The sequence below is a fragment of the Pinus tabuliformis genome, chromosome Q, assembly GCF_031772625.1.
Source record: "Pinus tabuliformis cultivar Carrire ecotype Pingquan chromosome Q, CPIR1, whole genome shotgun sequence".
In the NCBI taxonomy this organism is placed as follows: Eukaryota; Viridiplantae; Streptophyta; class Pinopsida; order Pinales; family Pinaceae; genus Pinus; species Pinus tabuliformis.
The window spans coordinates 47,535,611-47,562,550 of NC_142296.1; the positions used below are offsets into that span (position 1 = coordinate 47,535,611).

Here is a 26,940-nt window from a genome sequence, read left to right on the forward strand (position 1 = left end):
TAAACGATGTCCTTGTACCACTCATGCTCTCCTAATCTTTGCAATTCCGGCGAAGATAAATCGCTAAGACAAAACAAACCAAGAGTCTTTTCATTACTTTCAGTGAACATTTGAGCCAAACCTTGGCCTTTGACTAGCTTGGTGGGTCTGATCTCTAAATCATATTCTTGCATTTTAGTAACCCACCTAGCGCGAGTCCCTAAGCAATTGGTTTGAGTTAATATATCTTTAACAACAGAATGTGGGACAAAAGCAATGATTTTAGAATAACCCACATAAGTTTTGAAGTGCTTAAGAGACTTGACCAGGGCATAAGCTTGCTTTTCCATGGTATTGTACTTTAATTCAGAATTTTGAAGTGCTCTACTCATGAAAGCAATAGGTTGCTCGTGACCATCTTTATTCTTTTGTAACAGGACACCAGCAATGGTATCTTCGGAAGTGAAAGAAAAAATCATGAAATCCTTGGAATAATCGGGACTAACTAAGACTGAGACAGGAGCTCTTGCAATAGCGCATTTGATTTCTTGAAAAGCCTTTTTGCCATCTTCTTGTCACACAAATTTTGCATCTTTCTTCAGAAGACTTTGAATAGGCTTAGCTATTTCTGTGTAATTTGGAATAAACCTTTTAAGAAAATTTGTCTTTCCAAGGAAAGACTGAAGGGATTTAAGATTATGAGGAAGATGAATCTTTTGGATTGCTTCAATTCTTTTAGGATCAATCTTGATTCCATCCTTAGAAATGATATGGCCAAGTAATTTCCCTTCGGTTATTCCGAAAACAGACTTAGCTGGATTCAAAGAAATCCCGTATTCTCTACATCTATCGAAAACCTGCCTAAGATGATTTATATGACTGATACCATCTTTAGAAAATACAGTAAGATCATCTTGGTAAATCTCAATAATTTTCTTGATTAACCCCTTGAAGGCATAATCCATAGCCCTTTGAAATGTAGCTCTGGCGTTGGTTAATCCAAACGGAATTCTAATGTATTCAAAAGTACCCCATGGTGTGGTGAATGTGGTTTTATGACGATCTTCCTTTTTAACCCACCCTTGATTATACCCAGAAAAACCGTCCAGTAACGACATCATTCCAGAACCGGTTACTCTTTGCAACAAAGTCTCCATGCTTGGCAAAGGGTAATTATCTTTCTTGCATGCTAGATTAAGATTTCGAAAATCGGCACAGAGCCTTTCTCACCTTTCTTTTTCCTAACAATCACGAGATTTGAACACCATGTCGAATGCCTTGTTTGAGAGATAATTCCAGCCGCAAGCATTTTCGCAAGCTCTTTCTGAACCAAAGGGGCTAACTTAGGATTAATCTGCCTAAGTTTCTAGCGAAAGGGTTTAGCATTTTCATCTTTTAAGGGGATAGTATGTTTTATGATATCTTCCCTATAGCCCTTTAATTCATCATAAGAAAAAGCTAAAACATCTCGATACTCGCGAAGTAAATTAGTTAACTTTTTTCTTTCCTCCACACTAGTACCTTTACCAATTTTAACAATCTTTGGGTTCTCAGAAGTACCAATGTTTATCTCGAGATATTCGCCTGGGTCCATTTTATTTTCCTCTCTCAACTTCGTGGCATCGTGACGATCAAAGTGTTGCTCTAAGGCAACCACATTCCTAGGAGTAGGATTTATGATATGCTCATGATTTAAAGATCCATCCTCAGAATCTATCCGGAAATCCTTAAACTCATCCAAACTATTAAGAAAACGAATGACTTGCTTTTCATCATTAAAGACTTGCCAATGCTCTGAGTTATCTAGAACAGATGGTCTAAATATTTCTTCCGTTTTGATCTTATCCTTAATTAGCTCATCAGATAACTAGAAGGTAGTCGCAGCTACGACAAGTTCATCCGCCAAACTATTTTGCTCTCTTGGGATAGCTTCAAGGTCAAGGGCATCAAAATGTTCCATAGTATCCCACACAGCATTTCGATAATTCCTTAGTCTTTGATTTTTACATGTGAATTTATTTTTAAGCTGCATGATAATTAAATCAGAATCCCCCTTAATGCTAAGCAACTTAATTTTCAAAGACTTCACCAATTCAAGACCCAACAATACAACCTCATATTCAGCGACATTGTTGGTTGCTTCAAATTCTAATCAATAGGCAAACTTGAAAATGTGATCAAGGAGAGATTTAAGCACTATTCCAACACCTTTACCATGCCTAGACGATGCACCATCAAAGTACATGTACCAAACTTTATCATTGAGATCCTTAATCTTATCATCAGGAGGAATTATGAAATTAGACATGATAGCGTAATTCCCAATGTTAGATTGCTCTTTAATTATCTCGTTGTGAGGTCTCTTAGGATCTTCAACATGGAATTTTCTTTCGGGCTCTCTATTAAGTCTTACAAAACCATCACCTCTAGGAGAAGGAATCATAGCATATGACCAATTCATTTGAATACTTCCTCCTAGGTCAGAGGCCCACTTTCTGGATAAAAGCATACCCCAGGCATCAGGCACATCAACGACAACTATATCCATAACAATTATGATGTCTGGGTAAACTGATAGATGAACTTGTAAATCTTTGATCAAACCATGCACTTCAATTTTCTTAGAATCCATGGCACATATGTTATAGTAGGGTCTAGAACCTCTTAAGTTAAGCTATTCCATGACTCTTTTAGTCATTACACAAGCTGATGCACCAGAATCCAACATGCAATTATTCAATTTATACCCATTAACTAACAAGGTGATAAAGAAAGGCTGGTGATCTTTGTTATCTGCATCTAAGCTTTGCAAATATATGGGAGCATCGTGATAGTCAACTTCCCGAGTCTTCTGTTGAGAAATATTTACTTGAGGACCCTGAATAGCTTTTAGTAACTTGTCTCTTTGGGAAGGGATTTTAGCAATCTCGGAGACAGGAACCCAGATTTTCGCATTGTTAAACCAACTTCCCAAATCAACATCTAATCCAGAGTTTAAACCAGGGTTAAAAGTTCGAGGGGGAATTTGATTCCCGCTCTGATCTTTATCCCTTCTTTGATAGGTTAAACCTTTATCTCTAGCAATTTCCATGATTTGCTCTGGAGAGGGTTTTTCACCATATAACCTAGCCAAAATGTCATCTTCATTTTCAAGGTTATTTATACTAAAAGCTGTTGAAGGATTCATAACGTCACAACTATTTTCCTTGACCTCTATCCAATCATACATAGACAAAGGAAACTTGTTACCTACTACATTTATTTGATCACCTGCCCCAACCATTCCATTATCTAAAATTCTTCTAACGATGGGACAAGTAGCCTCTTCATGAAGAGCATCACAAACCCGATAGTAAGGAGGAGCATTGTCGACCAAATTAGTTAACGGATTAGGAGGTCTCTGCTCACTAGATTGACCCTTCTTTTGCCAATTGTTATTTCTATTATTATTATTTCGAGGTTGGAAATTTTGCGTTTGCGCTCTTTCCATTTGGACCAACCTATTATGCAAAGTAGCTATCTCCTTATTATGATTAATTTCCATGGTTTCAATCTTTTGGAGCAATTTGAGAACAAATTCGCTTTCAGGCTCTTGAACTGCGTTTCCTTTAGGTTCTTTTAGTTTCATAGCAGCCCTATCGAAACCTGGGATCTCAGACTTCCCAGATGCTGCCTTGTCCTTTTCAAGCTCTATAGCTAAGGCTTGGCAATCCCTATAATCATTAAGTCTAGCACGCCTCAATTCATAAGATGGCTCAGGACTAAAGGCATCAATGTAAAAATCTCGAAGAGATTTGTCGGTAGGTTTATAGTCTTGAGGTAATTCTCTAACAATACCGTTAAACCTTTTGTTAAATTCTTCAACAGTTTCATTCTCTCTCTTTTTTATTATGCTAATGGCTTTTACAAGGTGTCTTCCTTCTCTCTTATCTCCATACTTTTCCTTAAAGGCATTAATGATCGATTGTAAGGAATCAAATGAATTCCAAGGCTTTTCAGTAAACCACTCATGAGCATTGCCCCCCAAGGTTAAAATAAAAAAAGTCATTCTAACATCCTCATGATCGAAATCAGCAGACCTTGCATACTTAGCCATCCATATACTAAAATCTCTCAGATGCAAATTAGCACTAATCGCATTATCTCCCTGAAAGCTAGGCAACTTATCTATCCCAAGTGATGGAAGATCATTGGGATACCCTGGAACGTTAGAAAAATCGCAAGGGGCATACATATCCATGATGTCGTGCCCAATTGGACTAGTAAAAAGCAAATGGATATCAGAGAGGGCTTCTTGTACGAGTTTAACAAAAAGAGTACACAAGAGAGTTTGTGTAATCGTACCCTGAGAGCCCTTTCAGGATCAGGAGCAGGATTGCACAGACTACTTGGATGTCTTTTAGTATACACTCTTGCAGATGATATATGAAGTGGAATCGCCACCCGGATAGGAAGTGAAACACGGAAAAGCTCGAAAGGAAAGGACCAAGGACAGAAAAAACTCTATCCCCGGCAATGGCGCCAAAAAATGTTGTTGCATAGATTGTCACGACAACGCTTAGACCGGGGGCTGTCACCTTGATCCCCGATCTCTCCGTTTAAGCCTGTCTCCGGCGGCTAAGGGGGGCAGACCCTATGGGACAATGGATGACCAATGGTGGACCAGTTGGGTTGGGAGACACGAGGGGAAACAAGCACTTAATTGATTTTATTAAGTTAATAGACCAGTGCCTTATGGAGTTAATGACTGAATGATTATTTATCAAATGCTTGCAGAAATATGAACTTATTAACAATCATTTACCATCAAATAACTCAAACAAAGATTAACTTTTACCAAATGCGAGATAATTGATAAATACTCAATGGCTTAACAATATTCTAGCAATCAAAATACGAAAGATTAAATGCTTTAAATAACCACGTAATTTTAAATGCTAACCAGTTATCACTTTTAGCCTTAGCGGAAAATACCAAAAAGTCTATTAGCCTTAGCGGAAAATACCAAAATTTTGAAATGTGACAAAATATGCTAAGACTAAATACGACACAGAAATATTTCAAAATTTTTATATTTTATATTTTTATTTTTTTATGATTTTCAAAATAGAACAAAAATGAACTAAGCAAAAACTAAAAATAAATGAAAACTAGAATCACACAACTAAGCTAAACTGAAACAAAGATTTAAATCTAAATAAAAATCTAAACTATAGAACAAAATAAAAGGGCCTAAAGATTATTTTTATTTTTTATTTTTTATATTATTAAACTCAAAAGTCAAACAAAAAAAAACAAATAAATTTACAATCTAAATAAATCTAAAATCTAATCTTATGCCTTTTATGATTTTTTTTTTTAATTATTTTATTCTAAGCTAAAAAGTTTAAATCTACAAAAAATGAACAAAACTAAAAAAAAATGAAACTTGAAGGAAAGCTTTTTTAAGCCCTTTTTTTTAATTTTATATTTTTTTTGATATCTATAAAATTCTAAACTTAAAATGAAAATAGAACAAAGCTAACATCTAAAATATCTAAAATTAAAATCCGATCTAAACTAGGGCCTGATCAAAAACCTAATTTTTATTTTTTATTTTTTTATTATGCCTTTTATAAAAAAAATAAAAACATAAACCAAATCAAAAAACTCATTTTCGTTGAAGTCCTAAAGTTAACAAGCTATGAAAATAAAATCTACAAACCCTGAGTCAAAAGAATATATAAAAAACGAAAGCTAAACTCTAAACGTAAAGTATGTCTTATTAGAGAAAATCGAAAAAAAAAACTTGTTTTGTTGATGCATACAGGTCGACGGCGGTAGAGAGATACGCAAGTGGAGAGGGTTTGCGGTTGGTTAGCAGGCACAAGGGAAAAAGCAACAGAGTTTTGGGATGCTGCGGGCAGATGTGTTGGTTCTGCTACAAGTTAGAGGCAGAGACGTCGATGATAGGAGAGTTTGGATGCTGTGGGAGTGAGAAACGGATTTTGCGTGAGGGATACGTGCAGGAATAGCTGCGTAAGGGAGGAAATGGATGTAATAGCGTTGCTGAGACTAGGTTGATGGCCGCAGAGGGAAGTCGACGTGAGGAGAAAGGGCATACGAGCAACAGTTTTGTCTGCAGGTTTGGCGGAGCGTGAAGAGAACTGCAGGAGGGCAGGAAATGCTTCACGCAGGAGGATGAGCGTGTTTTGTTTTTTTTTTTTTTAACAGATGCTGGAGCAACGTGGCTGGAGGAGACTACAACAGCGTGAGAAAGGAGCGGATGAGGAAGGGACAGTGGAGATATCGGAGGCCTGGCAGCGTGAGGAGCTCAAGTCTGATGGAGCAGTCACGCTGATGGCCAGACATTTCACGCGCAGGAGAGGAGCAAGATGGCAGAATGCTGGTAACTTGTAGGTTTGCAGAGCGTATGGCAGGTTGCTGAGAAAAAGAGCTGATAGATAGGGAGCTGAGTTGAAAAATGGTATTGTTAAAGCTTGGCAACAATCCAGGAGCTTCACACAGCGTTTAAAAAGAATTTTTTTTTTTTTTTTTTTTTTTTTTGGAAATAAAACCTCAGCTAGCATATAGCTGACCTTCTTCAGAACAGTTTGAAACCCTGTTGAAGATTATCCCTGCAAAATTTTCAAAACCTATACCTGCAACTTGAAATCAATGAAAACAAGCAACCAGAACTTGAAAATGTAAAAAAAAGAAGTAAATGAAACCCTAAAAACCCTAAGAACCAGCTAAATTACAACTTTTACAGATTTATGACTCTAAGCAGCGAGATTTGTCAATGATCCACAAAAATACTTCAGAATTCTCAGATTTACTATGAGATACTTTAGAAATCTCTCATGCAATTCAAAAATAAATTTAAATGATAGACCCAGAATTGAAACTAGTTGGGCTCTACAAGAGAATGCTTTTCGGGAGTTGGCTGGTTCAGCCTAGAACTTCCCCAAATGCCCGTTAATCTTCTCAATCTGGATTTCCTGCACAACTCACTTCAGTTATTAATAAAGAGGGAAAAAACAATACTAAATTCCAAATCCAATGGAGATTACCTGCCATTTTTTCCAGAAATTCTACTATTATTAAAACCCTAGTGAGTGAACAAGATACTTGTGTTCAACATAACTCCTCATCAAGCTATTACTAATGGCTGAAAATAAAATTATGCAAAAAATAAAACAGCTTACAGCATTTCAGGAGAGTAACACCAGCAAGTTTTCAACCCCAAAGTCTTTCTTTATTGCACAAGAAAAAGTTAACAAGAGCGCTTTCTTCAGCACAAGACTCACAGATCGAATGATCTCAAATGACCCCTAGCACCGTATTTAAAGGAAAAATTCCCAACGGCTAGTTCGAGTGATCCATATCAAAATGATCTCGATCGTTGATGAGGATCAAGATTTCTTTTAATCTCATCCGTCGAATTTTTAAATGCATTTTAATATATTAAAAAATTAAAATTCTGCATTTATTTACTCAAAGATTTGACTTATTATTATTTTATTATTTTTATTTATTTATTTATTTTTTTAATTTTTTTTATAAATATTTTAATTATTTTAATTTTATTATTATTTTATCTATTTTTTAATTTATTTTTTTTAATTTTTTTAATTTATTTTTGGATCCTCGAACTTAGCCTTTGGAAAATTACCTAGGACCTAGGACTTGAGACTTATGAGGGGATTAAAACATTTTCTAACCCTCAAGACACTTTACATCATTTCTTTTACAATTTTACATCCGAAGGGGGAAAACCCATTTGACATAGACCCTCATAGACCACCCAGTTCTGCAACCAAATATAATCTAGCAGATTAACGCACTAGGATTCCCCTAAGATTCTAATGACAAAATTCATTTCGTCATTGGGGTTAGGTTGAAGGAAAACTCTGCCGATCATGGATCAGTGAGACAAAAAACCTTCCGGAATGTAGATTATCACTAGAAAATGAGGTCCACCCAGGCAATTTACATACATGACTCATATCTGCTAAGATTATTTACAATTTACACATGTAGACTGGGTTTACAATCATAACACGATCAGGTTGATGATGGAAGTCAAATGGCACAGGCACATCGATCAAGCGCTATCCCATTTGCGAAAAAAGGGAGTGTATTGCTATGGGTAGTTGACATGTAGTGGTCAACACTATTAAAGGTAAAAAAAGATTTGATCAAAGGTTTCCCCGTATTGGGGTTTGTCCCTGGCTAGCCGCCACATCTTGTGTCTTTTGTCTTGGCTTGTTTTTTGTTGATAATTTAATGTTCTATTTGCACTTTACTTAATGTATATATGATTGCTAATCTGTGGATAATAAGAAGAAAAATATTTAAACTGCTCTAAGCATAGAACATACCATAATTTAACATGGTATCAGAGCTGAGGTGAAAACAAAGCCCAAGCAAGAGCAAGAGCAATCGCCGAAGAGAAGGTTGGCAAGGCTATCTGAAATAAATCATGGGGTCCTCAACACATTTCCCTGTTGAAGACAAACTCCTTGAGAAGTCTGACTATCACGGATGGAAGATGTTTCTCAATCTAACATTAGAAGAACAGGAAGTGTTGGAGTTTGGACCATGTGAGAGGCGGAATTGTTGTGCCTCCATCAAATGCATCTGCTGCAGCTAGGAACAAATGGACCAAGGGAGAAGTCAAAGCAAGGAAGATCATCTGGGACTCTATCGACAAGCACTTGGTGGCCTATGTTTCCAAGCTAAACACCTCCAAGGAAATCTACGATAGACTGGTGAGTTTATTTAGAGTTAATGATGCAAATCAAGTCTTGTTTCTTAGAAATAAGCTGAAGGAAATTAAGAAGGGCAAAGATGAGAGTATGCAAGCATATTTCTTAAGGATCACTAAGATCAAGAACGATCTCCTATCTATTGGGGAGGTAATTCTTGACAGGGAAATGACACTCACAACTCTTGGAGGACTACCATCTGAATGGTATATATTCAGGACTACTCTTCTCAACAATAACGTAATTCCTGGATTTGAGGAATTAATGGCCAGATGCATTCAAGAAGAAAGGAGGATGGAAGAGCAAGAAATGCGCATACTTAAAGGTCATCCCTCTGCCTTTTCGTCTCATGCTAAAAGAAGAAACAATTCCGGGGCTAAATTCAAAGGAAAGGTTGGACCAAAGGGTGGAAGAAAAGGATGATGTTACAATTGCAATAAAACGGGTCACTATGCAAGGGAGTGCCTTGATAAAAGGGACTCACACCGGGACGATGATCAAAATCCCTCTCAAGGCAATCATAGGAATGGCGGGTCAAATGGCAGAGGTAAAAGAAGTGCCGGAAATCAAGGAAGAGGACAACCATTCAAGAAGGCAAGAAATTCCAGGTACGAATCTAACACTGTTAACAATAAGCAAGATGAATATTATCTACCAGCAGCTCTATCTACTACTACTCCCCTAGACTCGCTGGGAAATTGGCTTATTGATAATGGTGCCTCAAAGCACTTCACTGGTTCAAAGAAGCTCTCTATAATCTGATAGAGAAGGAAACCAACCTGGAAATTGTTCTTGGAGATAATTCAAAATATCCCGTGAAAGGCATAGGAAATGTCACTCTTCAATTGAATTTGGGTAATACCATCCACTTACGAGATGTATTATATGTACCTGATCTCAAAAAGAACTTGGCGTCCATTTTGGCAATGGAAGACAAAGGCTACAAGGTGGCCTTCAGCGATGGCAAGGTACGTGTATGGAAAAAGAACTTTAAAGATGCTTTTACTCTTGGGTTTCGAGTTGATTCATTATATCAAGTCAGAGGAAGTCCGCTAGGTGTCATGTCTTGTGACACATCTCTTCAGTCCGAACTATGGCATTGGAGATTTGCTCACCTTCATTATAAAGCTTTACCCGATGTAAGAAAAATGGTGACCGGGATGTCCGAGTTCAGATTAGAGCCAGAAGGTGTGTGTCCAGGCTATGTCGAAGGAAAGCTCAAAAGGGGACCATTCCCCTCAAGCCAAAGCAAGACCTCCGATATATTGCAGTTGGTTCACTCAGACATATCTGGTATGATGCCTGTGAACTCCTTGGGAGGATATTTATATTACCTCACTTTTATAGATAATTATTCTCGCAAGACTTGGATATAATTCTTGAAAAAGAAGGATGAAGTGTTCTCCTGGTTTCGACACTTCAAAGCCTTGATTGAGAATCAAACCGAAAAGAAGATCAAGACCTTAAGGATTGATAATGGGACTGAATATGAATCCAATGAGTTTCATGACTTTTGCAAAGAGGCTGGCATTAAGAGGGAGACTAGTACACCATATACTCCTGAGTAGAATGGTGTGGCGGAAAGGAAGAATCGTACAATTGTGGAAGCTATCCGTGCTATGCCCCATGATGAAAGACTTTCGAAGTTTCTATGGGCCGAAGCTGCAAATATTGCCGTATATGTACAAAACCAATGCCCTCATCAAGCATTGGGTTCCAAGACTCTCGAAGAAATGTTCACTGGTAAGAAACCTGACGTATCTCATTTTAGAATTTTTGGAAGCCCTGTATATTTTCATGTACCTAAATAGAAAATGAATAAATTAGGTGCATTTGGAAAGAAAGGAATCCTCGTGGGCTATAGCGAAAATACCAAGGGCTATAGAATCTATGTAGCTGGTCAAAGGGAAGTCGAGATTAGTCATGATGTCACCTTTGACGAAGATATGGCTCTTAGCAAATTAGACAATCTTCTTACTTTAAGGGGATCTAAAGAAGCCTTACTTTAAGGGGATCTAAAGAAGCTGACACCAGGGAACCGAAGGAAAAGGAAGATGAGACGATGCCTGATGTGGAAGAACCTATGGATCATATTGATCCTGCTCCGCAAGAGCCTTCCTCTTATAAGAAGAGGCCTTCATGGCTTAGGGGGACACTTGATGATGCTAAAGGACACATTGCACCCAGAGGAACCTTCCGTGAAAGTAAGAAGTTGAACAGGTATCAGGGATACCTGACCATCATGAGCATGATCATCCAAAATGAGCCTTCGTCATTCATAGATGCTGTCAAGAATCAAGTATGGAAGGATGCTATGACCGAGGAATATGAGTCCATTATGAAAAATGATGTTTGGGATGTGGTCCCCAGACCCCAGGACAAAGCAGTTGTCACTTCAAAATGGCTTTACAAGATAAAGCATGCAGTTGATGGAAGTGCGGAAAAGTATAAGGCTCGTTTTGTCACTCGTGGCTTCTCCCAAAAGGAAGGTATAGACTATGACGAGATATTTGCACCTGTTGCCCAATATACCACCATCCGCTCGATCATAGCCCTTACTGCTTCGCAAAGATGGAACCTACATCAGATGGATGTCAAGACTGCGTTCTTACATGGTTCGATCAAAGAGGAGGTCTATGTGGAGCAACTCGAAGGATTTGAAATTTATGATCGAGAATCTCATGTGTGCAGGTTGAAGAAGGCCCTCTATGGGCTAAAGCAAGCACTCCGAGCATGGTATGAGAGGATCGATAGCTACTTGATGAAGCTGGGATTCACTAGGAGTGAAGCCGACCCTAACCCTTACTTTAAGGTTATAGATGACAAGCCTCTCATACTGGTGCTATATGTTGACGACCTCTTTCTAACAGGTGCAGACCATCTCATTCAAGAATGTAAGAGGGAGCTGGCTCCAAAGTTGGAGATGAAAGACCTAGGACTTATGCACTATTTCCTAGGACTGGAAGTTTGGCAGAAACCAAGGGAGATTTTCCTATTTCAAGGAAAATATGTGGTGAAGATATTGGAGAGATTCGATATGGTGGATTGCAAGCCCGTAACTACCCCGATGGAGCTTGACTTCAAGAAGTTAAGCAGTAGTGTTGCTAGACCTGTTTTACGAAATTCTACCAAGTATTGTCAACTCGTCGGAGCATTAATGTTCTTGGTGAACTCCTGTCCGAATATATGCTTTGCAATCAACACATTGAGTCAACATATGGTTGAGCCTCACCACTCACATTGGATTGGTGCCAAGAATCTGTTGAGATATCTTCGTGGCAGAATCACTCATGGGTTGAGATACACTACCGGAAATGTGAGACTACTTGGGTATACTGATGCTGATTGGGCAGGCAGTGTGGTGGACCAAAAGAGCACTTTTGGGTGCTGTTTCTCTTTGGGATCTGCCATGATATCCTGGATGAGCAGGAAGCAGAAGTCGGTGGCTTTAAGCACCGCTGAGGCAGAGTACATAGTTGCTAGCATGGCCTCCTGTGAGGCAGTCTGGTTGTGAAAGCTCTTCAGTGAGCTGTTTGGATTTACATTGGATACCACCGTGATCCTGTGTGACAACCAGAGCGAGATCCGTTTATTAGAGAATCCCGTATTTCATGATTGCTCCAAGCATATCGATATCAGGTACCACTATATTCGAGATATGGTGCAGCGAGGAGCAATAAGGCTCCAACATATCGGTACAGATGAACAGGTCGCCGACATTTTGACAAAGCCCCTAGGAAAGGTCAAATTCCTGACTTTCCGAGAACGACTTGGTGTCGTTCAGAGACCCTCTTATGAGGGTTGAGTATGATGTATTGAGCTCTGGGAGCTCTAGGGGGGCGCGGGGTACTTCTTGGAGCGACATGTGACAACAGGGCGACTCACCATTCCTTGGTGGTGCACTATGTACAGGGTAAAGGTTCAACCTTCCCCTGTGACACCTTGTGGCGACTGTGGAACAGGATGATTAGTTCTCCTGTGGGCCAGGATGATTCATTCTCCGTGGCAACTGTGGAACAGGATGATTAGTTCTCCTGTAGGCCAGGATGATTAGTTCTCCATGGCATCCATTGGATATGATGATTCGTTCTCCTGTGGACAGGATGATTAGTTCTCCTGTCGAGGCATCCTACCCATGCAATCTGGGACTCATGGGAAGTACCTCCCATCTGATCCATGAGCAGGGAGATGAGGATAGGGACCATAGTAGTACTATCGATGGACACATCGCTGTATCTACCGTACTCCCTATGCTAGGATGACCTCCATTGATCTAGGATCAATGATATTGATCTGGGATCAGTGAGAGTGGTTCACACTCTAACACTGACTTTGGGTCAGTGGAGGATGGTATGATACATCCTCGATCATTTCTTCTTCTTCATGGTTCGAGCAAAGCAGAGCAGAGAAGAGTGGGGTCAAGCTGTACAGGACAGTGCATTTGATGGATGGATAGCAGTGACAGTCTGACGGATTGCAGATGAAGTTCTCCCTAGTTGAGAGGGAGTGTTAAAATTGGCAACTAGTGCCAAACTCCATGTGGATCACCTTATTTATGGCTTCTGATATTTTTTCTAGATTCCTCTCATCGAGAGGTGTAGGATTGGTCTAAAGATCATTTGATTCCGATAAGTATTTATGGAGATATGAATTTATTTTGATTATGGACAAATTGTCAAGGTCGGCCAACAAACTTATGTAGGCTCAAAAGCCCAATAGTCACGTCTATTCATCTTCAACGTTTGCATATAAATACAAGGAGCATTCTCCTCATTTGGACAATTCATTCACTCATCTTGTCTCTCTCTCCTACGCATAAAAGGAGCCTCTCTCTCTCACACGTGTGGCTGAAAGGAAGATGTCCTAAGGCAAGGAAGAGGCAGAAAGGAGGACGCTAGGACAACAGGTCATCTCTTTGACCAGCGTTGACCAAGCGTTGACCATCCAGAAGTGCGGATTGGGTGTGGTTGCCTCTCCTAGGCAGACCACAATTTTTGGCACGAAAATTGAGGTGATCTGACTTTTGGTTTGACCGGTATTAACTGCCCTAGTTTAGGGCTACAAGTTGACTTCAGAAATATCCAAATTGACAGAACTTTTGGGGTTGTTCTAGGGTTGTTTCTTTAAGCTGTTCGAGGACAAGTTGACCGGAAATTGACCAAATATTTTAGAGGTCAATTTCAACTAGTTTGACCAAGTTTGACTTTGCTGATCTAGGGTTCACTGCTGCTGATATAAAATTACAGAATTCAGATTTTGTATTATTTCTCTTTGTTGAACTATTGAAGATAAAAGAAGATTTGATCAAAGGGTTTCCCCACATTGGGGTTTGTCCCTGGCTAGCCGCCACATCTTCTGTCTCTTGTCTTGGCTTGTTTTCTATTGATCATTTAATGTTCTATCTGCACTTTACTTAATGTATATGTGATTGCTAAACTGTGGATAAGAAGAAGAAAAATAAGTAAATTGCTCCAAGCATAGAACATACCATAATTTAACAGCTTACCAATCATGGACCACAGGTGGGGACTTCATAATGGCTTGCCCTTCCATAATGGGCTCCGGGATGTGCCAATGTTTACTAAACTCCAAATGGGGTTAACCAAGAATCCTATTAGGTGGTTTCTACTTCTAAAGGGGATAATATATTCAAGGTACATCCTTCAAATGGTGGTGGCATGTGATAGATAGGTGAATGAAGTAGGGAATGAGAAGAGGCAACCCTGGGTTCAGACTTGCGGGGGAGCCCCCCTCACGAATCCGCTCCCAATCCGCACTCCGGGCGGGAGCGGCTCGGGAGCGCGTTCCCGATAAAGCAATTTGCGCTCCCTGCCAAAATCGGGAGCGACCTCGGGAGTGTCGCTCCCGGAGTGAAAATTAAAGCTCGTGAGCGATCAGGGAGTGATGGCTCGATCAGGGAGCGATCGCTCCCGAGCTTTTAATTTTCGCTCCGAGAGCGGCGCGTGCGACGCCGGGATCGAAAAGCGCAACAAAAAAAATCGCGGATGCCAAAAAAAAATTAATTTTAATTTTTTTTTTTGTGTTAAAAGGGCTTGGGAGGCATTTTTTATTTCATTGTGACTTGAATGAGTTGAGGAGAGCCAAGGAGATTGTGAAAAGGAGCGAGGCGAAGCGAGGAGCGAGCGCCGAGGAGCAAGGAGCAAGCCTACAAGGAGGTTAGTAACTTAGTAATTTAGTAGTTTAAACCAGTGTGGAAAAAGTCCCGATAAAATCGGGATTTATTCCCCAAAACGCGATTTTTTCAAGAAAAGGATTAAATCGGCCGATTTTTTGCCGACTTTTTAAGAAACGAAAAAATCGGGATTAAATCGAAAAAGTCGGGATTAAATCGGGACTTTTTCCAAAAAATCGTGGTAGTTTCTTTAATGATTTTTTTTTTCTTTGAAAAAATCGGGATTTTATTGAAAAAATCGGGATTTTATTGAAAAAGTCGGGATTTTATTGAAAAGTCCGGATTTTTTAAAAAATGAATATTTTTGTATTTTTTTAATTTTGCCGGCTTTTTGCCGACTTTTTCGAAAAACTCCCGACTTTGCCGAGTTTTTCAACTTTTGGACCCTTGCCGAATTAATCCCGACTTCGACTTTTTCCACATTGGTTTAAACTTTAGCTACTTAGTAATTTAGTTTAGTTTAATTAGTAATTTAGTAAATATATAACTTATTTAGTAAATGAATCATGAATCTAAATAAATTAAATTAATTAATCTAAATAAATTAAATTAATTTTCTCATTTCTATTCCCATTACCATTCCCATTAAATTTGCAGATTCAAAAGCCTACAAATATCAAACATCATGGACCTGGTTATATTTCTTGGCATTTTCTTCTTCTTGGTCCCTTTTCTGGTTATTATGGTGCTAGAGAGTAGGAAACGGAGGGGCCAAAATGAAGAGGGGGATGAAGAAGCTGGAGAAATTGGATTTGATGAAAACACCGGTGAGGAGGAGCTGGAGGAGGGTGAACATGACTCTCAAAAAACTAAACAAGACCAAACCCCATTGTGGAAATATGTTAACAGGTCTGAAGCAGGGAAAGGGGGTGGAACCACTAAATTTCATTGCCCCCATTGCAACAATAATTACACAGGTTCATACACCCATGCGAGAAAACACCTCTGCGGGAAAAGGCCATGGGATGGAGATAAACAAATAGGAATCAAAACTTGTGTAGCTGTGTCAGCAACAGATAGAGCCAAATACATAAGGGAAGAGGAGGAAGCCCAATACAAATCTAAAAAATCAAGGAGTTTCTTTGAACCAAGCTCATAATCACAAGCACAAAGAACTCCTTCAGCGTCCTCCCAAGGTAGTGGGTATGGAGGCATAGGGTCACCAGCTTTAAGGCGTAGAACCATATCAGATTTCCTTGATGAGGGGTGTAGGAATGATGTGGATTCAAAAGTTTACAGGTTTCTCTTTGCATGTGGGAATCGGGATACCATTCAATGTTTTTCGCTCACCATATTGGCACGAAATGGTTTCTGCCATAAATGATGCCCCTAAAGGATACAAGAGCCCCGGGTATGACAAGGCAAGAACCGTTGGACTTGATCATGAAAAAGCAAAAATATCACATTCTTTGAATAGAATGACAAGTTATTGGACTAAGCATGGGGTGTCCATTGTATCTGATGGATGGACAAATGTAAAAGGCAAGCCATTGATAAGTGTTCTTGCTGTGTCTGTTAGTGGTGCCATCTTTCTAAATGCATATGATTACTCAGAGAAGTTCAAGACCGACATCAACATTGCAGAAGCATTACTTGAAACAATTGACCATATTGGGCCATACAATGTCATCCAAGTCATCACTGATAATGCTTCTAATTGTAAGGCAACGAGAGCAATTATTGAGGATAAATACCCCAACATATTTTGGTCTGGGTGTTTGGTTCACACATTGAACCTTTTGATTCATGATGTTGTTAAGAACAAAAATGAGCAATACAAATGGATTGGTGATTTGTACAAGAAAGGCAAACAAATGATAAAATTTATTACAAATCATAGCAATACCCATGGCCTTTCCCACATTCGCTCAAGATTGGAGTTGTTGAAGATTGCGAAGACTAGATTTGGTAGCTATTACCTCACCTTCAGGCGCCTTTTGAAGGTAAGAGAGTCATTGGCTAGCATGGTATCAAATCCACACTGGCAGGTATTAAAGGAAAGGGTTACAAATGCAGCTGACAGGCGAGGTTTTGAACTGGTGGAGGAGGCCACTCTTGATGGTATGTTTTGGTCAAGTGTGAGGCAAGTATTGGATTTCACCAAGCCCATTTATCACATAATTTGGTTTGCAGATACAGATAAACCAGTGATTGGCGAGGTGTATGAGCAGATGGATACCATGTTGGGGCAAATAAAAGATATTGTTCATAACAAAGATCCCGACTTGTACAAACTGATTCACGATTGTGTGTGTGTACGGTGGAATAAACTTAATCTTCCACTACATTGCTTGGCGTATATCCTTACGCCAAAATACTACTCTACATCTTGGTTGGGCCAACCTGCACCAGGGGGTGGGATTAGGACCAAACCCCATTTAGATGCAGAGGTAACTAGAGGATATTTGGATGCATTAGAAAAGTTGATACCTGACAGGGAGGAATGTGCAGCTGTGCGCCTTGAAATAGGCAGATACTTCAGTGGCACTGGTTTGTTTGGTACCTTCCATGCAATGGAAGACAGAGACAGATTTGATTCTCTCACATGGTGGGAAACATATGGCGGCCAGGGACTTTTGCCAAAATTGGCAAAAAAGTTCTATCACAGGTTGTAAATACTTCTTCTGTAGAGAGGTGTTGGAGCACCTACAACTTCATACATAATGTGAAAAGAAACAGACTCAATGAAAACCGGGAAGAAAGCTTGGTTTATGTGCACTACAACTTGAGGTTGTTGAATCATTACTGTGATCAGGCTTATGAGGATCCCACATATAAAATTTGGGACAACCACCCAGAGGATGACAATTTGGAGGATGACACTATACATCTTGAAGAACTGGAAGAGGAACTTATAAGGGATGAAGATGAAGCAGCTGCAGCAGCCATGCCACCTCCACCATCCAGTAGCAGTGCTCGAGTTCCGAGTCTTGTTCCTTTGCTGTTGTCACCTCCATCTACACCCTCACGTGGAGGGCATGTGCCTTCTAGTTCTGGTCATCGGTCTGTGCGGGAGACTCCTAGAAGACCACCACAACCTACTCATACAGGAGACTCTCGTGCAAGGGCCACATGTAGATTTACAGTTTACTTGTCTTTTCTAGTTTCTATTAGTTTTCATAACTGTTGAGTCTTGAGTCCTTGACTCTTGACTCTCGACTCTTTCATATCATAATGATATTTTTTGTAAACAATATATGACTGTGACAATGAAAGTTTGAAGTTTGAAGTTGGCAATTATAACTCATTGGTAATGATTGTGAATTATGAATACAATGCTTCGTGAAAGACTAAAGTTGTTTCATTTCATTTCATTATTCATAATTCATTTTATAACATTTCATTTCATGTTAACAGTTAGAACTTAGAAATATCTAAGAATATCTAAGATATTATTTCTTGTAATGGTTAAACTTAGCTTACAAGTACAACTTTGGTGATCAATGATGATAAATGTTATATATTGAATTTTCAATTTTGAAAGCTTGAAGTTGAACTGTTGAAACTTTAAGATTGAATTTGATGAATCATGATTGACGAGACTCAATATATTGCAGTTGTAATATGTATGTTACTAACTTGTGGACATGGTTGATGAAGATTATAACTTCTGGATGATTGATGTGATATGGTTCAATGATCAATCTATGTTTTTTTTTATGTTTTTTATATCTAATTCATCATTCTACATGTTTTTGACATATATGTATCAAAAATTAAAAAATAATATATATATATATATGTTTAAAAAATCGCTTCGGGATTCGCTCCCAAATCGGGAGCTTCTGAAAATGTCGCTCCCGCTCCCGTTTCCGCTCCCACTCCCGTTTCCGCTCCCACTCCCAAGTAACACTGCCTGGGTCACATTCTGAGGTACAAGGGTAGCTAATAAGAGGGAAGTATATATATATATATATATATATATATATATATATCTGTTTAAAAAATCGCTTCGGGATTCGCTCCCAAATCGGGAGCTTCTGAAAATGTCGCTCCCGCTCCCGTTTCTGCTCCCACTCCCAAGTAACACTCCCTGGGTCACATTCTGAGGTACAAGGGTAGCTAATAAGAGGGAAGCCCACAATTGGGTTTATGATGTATAGGAGGGAGCAATCATGGTACATGAGATGCCCCGACTTTGATTTTTCCACCCTTCTTTATATGCCTTTGCCTTTTTATGATTTTCTTTGATTAATTGCTCGGGGCTCAAGGGGTAAGAGCATGATGTATAAGATATAGCAGCGAATACCCCCTTTTAAGGTGGAGCGGTTTATTGCCCACCAGGGGTTGGGACAATCATGGGTTCCTATATGATGAAGGAGGCTCATAGAACTTGTAGGAACCAGGGTGATGGCCATGATGATGGGGTAGAGCTCATGTATTGGCTTTTGCCCACATGCTAAATGTGTTTGTACCAATGTTGTGAAAATCGTTATCGGGAGTAAATCGACGAGGGGAAAAAATTGGAAAAAATCAGGATAAAATCGGTAAAAATCGGCAAAAAATCGACCAAAAATATATATATATATATATTAAAAAATTAATATTTTTTCCCAAAAAATCGCGATTTTTTTGAAAAATTCGCGATCTTTTGAAAAAATCAGGATTAAGTCCCGATTTTTTCAAATGAAAAAATCACTGAATTAATCGCTCGATATTATCGGAAAAATGAAAAAATTGCGATTTTTTGATGTTATCACGATAAAATTGCGATTTTCGCAACACTGGTTTGTACCGACCAACTTTTGCATTTTGTGGTACATTTTCCTGTTGAATATGCTTTTTTCTTTCTTTTTAGCTACATCAACGTCCGGGCTTCATTCCAGGCCATGACCCAAGGTGTGGGTAAGGGGAAGGGGCATGCTGACGCTTTGTGGACCCAGGTATGAGAAATGATGAATGGGGTAATAATGAATGGGGTAATAAGCAAATAAGGGAGTGGGACCATGCAACTAAATCGGTGTTTCCCATCAAATACCATCCCTAAAGCCAAATGGTCAGTAAAAGAGATCCCACGGGACTAGTATGCAAGGTTAATATCCAAAATGGGGCTAGGGGACAAGGGCACTGACCTAACCCATTCTTTCCGCCAAATCCCACCATTAATCCACGCCCAGAAGTGTCCATGATAATAAAACTACAATATCCATTTACCAAATGAAGAATTTAATGCAATCATCATCTCCATCAAATGAGTTGTCCAAAGTGGAATTTGATTGCAGTTGCATATTTTTAACACTATGGGGTGGTAGTGGTGGTGCTCCCCCTGATGATGGTGCTCCCTCATCTCCCTGATCTGCTCCTAACTCAACCTCCTCATTCGGCTCACTGTCTAAATACACCTCAATGTAGTGGGCCCAGAAAGGCTTGACGCTGGGGATTATGAGGCAAATTAGGGCTAGGAAAGGGAGGTCGAGGCCTCTTGAGGCTACAGCCTGCCCTAAAGCGCTAAAAAAATGACGCAAAGGCTCTGGAGGCTGACGCAAACCCTAGGAGGGGTTGGATCTGGTTTCAGGGATGCCAAAAACTGAAACCCTTGTCTTGAATTTTTTTTTCCTTGGATCTGAATCTCGCTGAAAAATCTTTAGTGGGTAGCCCTACAAAATCTGAAAGAGGCTAGATTTTACCCTCAAGGGCCTAGATCTAGCTCTTCCTTGACTTGATCCATTGATCCAACTTACAAAAATAAAAATAAAACACCTAAACCCCAAATATATACAAAATACTAAAAATCCCCAAAACCCAAGTTAGAAAAAAAAATATTTACAAGTTAGATCTAGAAAATTATTTACAAGATTTACAAATATACAAGGTTTTTGAAAATTTTTAAATTTTTGAGAAAATTATTTTTTATGGAGTATTTTTCCTTTGAAGAATGACTAGAAATGCTTCAGAAAATTTGTGTTCACTATAGCCTTAGGGAAGATTTAATCCACCATATAAAAACTAAGGATCCAAGCAAAATGATCCTTGCCCACAGTCTGTGAACTTGGAGACCAAGGATTGAGTACCTTCAAACACTATGTATTATCTCAAAATAATCACATAAAGCACAACATAGGAAGCCCGTAATCAATACATAACACAGATCAACGAACAAGAACACCTTGAGTTGCACCCCAATGTCTTTTATTATAGCGGAAAAAATAGTTTCCAGTAGGACAATAGTTTACAAAAATGCTTCAGTAGCAATATTCTAGCCAAAGATCAAGATGGCTAGAGACTCAATTGACTCTCTAATTTATAGATAAATCCTCCAAGTGGAAAAATAATGGCTAGTTTCTTTGATCTTTGTCAAAATAATCTTTGCCGTTGATAAACACTTCAAGATCTTTTAATCTTGGCCCTTGATTTTTTATTTTTGAGGAATTTTCGAATTTATCATTCAATTCCATTTTAATTAGCTCAAAATTAATTATTTTGAGTTAATTTCCTCAAAAATTTGACTTTGACTAAACCACCAAGGTCCAAGAGTCCATTTTTTTTTGAAATATACAATATTCCCTTGGTGGAGGACCTTTTAAAATTGACTATTTGAAGAACCACGAATTTTTCCATGTGGAGAATTTATTTTCCTAAGACAATTTAAATTTGACTCTAATTAATTAATTTTCTGACTTAGGATTTAAGTTTATTTTGCCAGAAAAATTATTTAATTTACACGAGGGCATTTAATATTTTTCCAACCCTCTAATACATAAGATTTAAATTTACAAGATTCAAAGAGGGAATACACATTTGGCTTAGACCCTCGAGACACAGAATCCATCTGCAACACAATATGATCTAGTAAACCAAGTGATTTGTAATAAAATAATTAAGTCAACTAGCTTAAATTATTCCCAAACTACTTTTACATCAAACTCGACTACAAAAACTAGGACTCACCTAATAATTCGATAAAACATTTCACCCTAGTTTGGGGTTTAAGCTGGAGGGAAAAAAATCTTCTAATTAGCCGTGTCTAGAAACACATGTAATCAGTGAGGTTAAAAAACCTCCTAGGATGGAATTCATCATCAAAATTATAGGCTTACCTAGGTCGTTACATAGACTCAATATTTTACTAAGATTATTTGTATTAAATACCTTGCAGAATGAGATAACCATGACACATGGACTATTGATATGTGATTTGATTGTGTTGAAAAAATTGGTTCTTTCACTTCCTTGGAGCTTTGACAATTTGAGTGCAACGAGACCCCTGCTAGATTGTGTGGCAACAAGCACCAACCTACTAGAGACACCAATCCCCATTGCTGCAAATATTCATAGGAACCAACTTACTTTACTGAGTCTACTCTTATGCCTTCACTAGGTCTGTTGGCTGCTTTTGCCTTTACTAGGTCTGCTTATTGTTTCTACCTTCACTAGGTCTACGTTTCTCAAAACTTGTTGTTTTTGGTCTCTTCCTGAGAACGAACTTGTACAGCGTGCCATGTATCAAATTTTGCAAATTTGATTCTAAATTTTTTACCCAAGGCAGTTTTCTATGTCTCCTCGAAGCTCTGAAAATCTCACAGTCTAAAAAGTCCCTAAAAGGAAGTTGCAACAAAAATTCCAAGTTGACCTATTTGAAATTGATTTCAAGATCATTCAGAAACTCTTCCACAAGGCATATCCTCGAAAGTATAGTGAACCAAAGTCTAAAATTTTTACTTGAGGTATTGTTATATGTCTCCATAGGTCTCTAAAACTTTTACAATCTAAAACGTCTTAGAAAGTAAGTTATAGTGAAAAATGCAAACTGACATGTTTGAAATTGATTTTAGGACTATTAGGAAACCCTAACTTCCACAAGGCATATCTCCGAAATTATAGCTAACCAAAGTTTGAAATTTTTACTTGAGGCATTTTTATATGTCTCCATAGATCTATGAATATTTCACAATCTAAAACATCCCAAAAAATAAGTTATAACAAAAATGTCAAATTGACATGTTTGAAACTCATTTTAGGACTTCCACATAATGCCTAAGATTTTTACCAAATGTACATGAAGATCTCACCTCCATCTCCTCAAAATTTCACAATCTGAAACATACCAAAAGAAAAGTTATAGCAAAAATTCCAAGATGAATCATTCACTTCACAAATCACATTTTTCCTAACCTTTAAAACCTGAAGAATATTCCTTGTCTTTTCTTGTGTACCTCACATCTCTTCTTGCTTGGATAGTCTTCAAATGCACACATCTATCCTTTATTTATAGTGTTTGTGTGTTCACTTATGGGGCCAACTTGTAAAATTGGTTGGGTCGACCTACCAAAATATTTCATATCTCCTCACTCCTTTGGAGTTAGAGGGAATACTATATACATTGGAGAGGTCTCAGAATAAGCTTTTCAACCATCTATCATATGCTCCCATTTGAGCTAAGTCTTTAGAGTAAAAAAGGCCTTCAAGTATAGGGTACCCAAACTAGGCATCAAAAAAGTGGGTATCCAAATAATATTTCCAACAATCTTCATCTTGCAAGCTTTATCTTGGACATCTGTAGTCACCCCCTATCTTTGACATCAGTGACAACAATATTTCCAACACAACACCTACATGACCACTTCCTCAATTGAAGTGTCCTCAAGTCAAGTATAAGCATCCATGCATGCAACCAAGCGTGCCCATGTCATCTAGGGCTGAACTCCCTCCTCCAAGATGCCCAATGATCTCCTAAAGCAAGGCGTCCTCCAAGCAGGTAACCAAACTCCATGTGCCAGCTACACGAAGAAGTCACCACATTCCATAATACTTCATTGCTCCAAGGAAGAATGCTATAGAAACATCCATACAAGGTCTAGCAATCAATGAGCAAGTCAACTCCATTGTGTTAGTCTATCACAGAACAACCAAGGGCCATACATACACCATGCACCCCACATCACATGAAGTACCCCCAAGCATGATGTAAACACTTCCCAGGTAACTTTGAATGCTAACACTTTTGTTTATATAGATGTACTAATATATGTAATGTAGGGCTATATATAATAGATACCAAGATACATAGATAGGGATTGACATTATGAATTATACTTTCAAGTATTTCTATTTCTCTCTCATTCTTGCTTTCTTTGTGGAGTTGTTTCCTCATTTCCAATGTTTTGAGTAGGCTCATTTCTAAAACTATTTCCACTTTAGGAATTGTTGTGGTTTCCCCTTTTTGTGCAACTTGGTCATAAGGTATACTAAGTTAACTAGCTTCCATTCAAGTGTGTTATATTGAAGACATGGACAATCATCTTTTGAGGGAGTGGAGCCCTAGCACTTAACCCATATGGGTGAACTAATTTGGTTGGATGCTCTAGGTCTTTAGCATTAACATTTTTTGTTGTGTTTATCAAGCGTCTTTGCTTTGGGACATTGTATAATATCCATAATCATTACGTATTGCATCATGTTTCCTGGCTTATTGGCAGAACAAACTCCTTTTCTTTTTCTTCCCTTCTTTCTGGTTTGGCTTTCATAATTCTTTGTGGGACCATCTAATGACACGCCATAGTGGTTGTCACAATCAAATATTATTTGTAATGGACATTCATGATCTACTTTGTAATGGAATTTTTTTTGTCATGACGGGTTTCAAAATTCAGAGTAAACCTTACCTAAGCCTGGTTTGTAGCTATATCAGTTATACAACTAAATAGATCATGCTACCAATACCTTAATACCTATTTTCAATACATCTTTCATAAGCACAAAATAACATTTTCATTTCCAGTAACATCAAACATAAAACTTAGGCAAAAGCTATTAATTTGCAATATCTCCAAGGGTTGTGGCAATAGCCCTTTCACCATCTATTCTACACAACTGTTCATTCCTAAACTAACAGTACATTTTCTACTGTCCCAATGCTTTTCTTTCGTGTGCCCTAATGGTTGCACTAGATTTCTTGAAATGTCTCCTTTTGTAACTGTTCACCTTATTAAATCTACTTTGGAAGTTGTTATTTGTATTATTCTGTCAGTTTCTTTGTTGTTCAGTTGCCAGACTCAGGATCCCAATGATGATACTATTGTTTTGACTGGTCAGCTTTTATTGTGTTTTCTGATTGAAAGTTTATACCGTATTGGCTAGAACCTAAAAACCTCTCAGTTGTGCTCCAAGGTCTCCAATCTGTTTGGTGCAAAACCTCAGCTAGCAAATTACATAATTGTTGACCTTAATTGCAGTTGGGTTTGTTTTGATTTGTTGTCTGGTTTCTGCTTGTCATGTTATTTGCAACTTTTATTCTTTATTCAATTTTATCTGTTACAAAAATGGCTATGGGATGTATTGACAATTTTAACGATCTTTTACCATACTAAATTTACTATGGTAGTTATGATACTTCATTTCTAAGTAACAATAATAATGTACTGCCTATGGGGTTGATTGAAAAGTCTCAGTATATTTTACAGCCTCAAATTAACTATTGTAGTCGTATACTTAATTTTGGTTAAAACAATATAACAAACAATTTGGATAAGTTGAACTATATACTTATGCTCAAGGACACCATGCCTGATAAACTTGAATGTATGCACAGATGGACCTTACCAGAAATCAAAGATTGCTTAGAAGAGGCTGGATTCGATTCTGTGCGCTTTTGGATGCGTGAAATGCCAAATATACAAGAAAAGATGGAAGTGGAGGACTATGAAATGAATGATAATGTCAAGTATGAAGAAGTTTCTAGCTTCAATCAGAAGGATGCTTGGAATGCCTACATTGTTGGAATTGCAAATAAAATTTAGAAACGGAGCTGAAGTCTGGCAGATATTTCTTCATTTCAACATTTTAAACGTTAATGTTTTTGTCTGTGTCTTGAGTTCTTTGGGTGCACTGTCAACAGCAATGAAAAAATCCAAGTTTTGCTTGTACTTTGTCTAATTAAAGAAGGTGATTATCTTTGAACCGTTTGATTTTGACAGGAAAACCTCCATGTTGGACATCTCTATATATACTTACTATAGGCAGCAGTTTTTTCTGCATTCCTTAATTTCCTTTTCAGATTTTGATTGTGAATGATCAAGCACCATATACTATGTTTTTAAATTTCCATTATGCTTTGTTTAGTTGTGTTGGAGGCAACTAATCAGACTTTGTGGCACACCAAAAATGAACAATGAAGTCGATATTTTGGGAGTTATTTTCTTTGATTTCATGTTTGGGTATGAATTGCCTTTTTTTTTATGCGTTAACATCTTTGGGCCTACTGTCGCTTGTAATATTAACATCCAAGTGTTGCTTGTGATTTTCTGTAAGTTCCAAGGAGATTACAATAATGTAATTGAACCATTTGAAAGTCTGGGAAAAAGAAATGTTGTAAAGATTCAGGATTGCTTGGGAGTGCAGGCAGTTGCTTTACAAAGCTTTAGTTTCATATTTAGTTGGATCAAATTTGAAGTATTTGCAACTGACTTCCTAGTAATGGTGCCATGTTTGTTCTTGATTGTTTTGCATCTAGAGAGAAACCAAATATTAATGGTTTTCAACTTATAGCAGTAGAGCTTTCAGAAAAGTTGATTTGATGTCAGTATTGTGTTTTACGAATTTTACGAATCAGTTGAGTCTTTGTCCAATTGTGTGCAATGGTATCCTGCGATATTAGTAGAAAATTTTGAAAGGCAATCTAAGTAGGCATATTAAGACAGACTACTAGCAAATCCACAAAGTATTCACACTTTCTATTCGAATTATTCAATGACTACTTGTTGTGGGCAACGGAACTAAAGAGAAGTCATCCAGCAAATTGAATATGCCTTGTTTTGCTATGGAAGACAAACTTAATGACTACAAGTCAAAGAACTTACTAAAGGCTCGGGCAGTGATAGTAACAGCTAGAAAGGAAAATGGGCAATGATAGTAACATAACCAAAGAGAAGCCATCCAACAAATTGAATATGCCGTGTTTTCTCTATGGAAGACAAACTTACATGACTACAAGTCAAAGAACTTAAGAAGGGCTCGGGCACTAATAGTAACAGCTAGAAAAGAAAATGAGCAATGATAGTAACAGATAGAAGTGAAAACAGA

The 26,940-nt window shown here is 38.1% G+C and overlaps 1 protein-coding gene across 2 annotated transcripts in view; it reads left to right on the forward strand.

Moving 5' to 3' along the window:
- Window positions 1-25,963, forward strand: part of LOC149218235 (S-adenosyl-L-methionine-dependent methyltransferases superfamily protein) — a 176,345-nt gene extending 150,382 nt beyond the window's left edge. The window contains exon 5 of one of the 2 annotated variants that reach the window (XM_089383856.1): window positions 25,451-25,641. Coding sequence is in view for 1 of the 2 variants with exons in the window: in XM_089383855.1 (XP_089239981.1) it covers window positions 25,451-25,658 (208 nt within the window). In the remaining variant the exon portion in view is untranslated. Of the gene's footprint in view, window positions 1-25,450 lie in introns of both variants that reach the window. The other variant, XM_089383855.1, reaches the window with a different exon arrangement.
- Window positions 25,964-26,940: the final 977 nt, after the last annotated feature.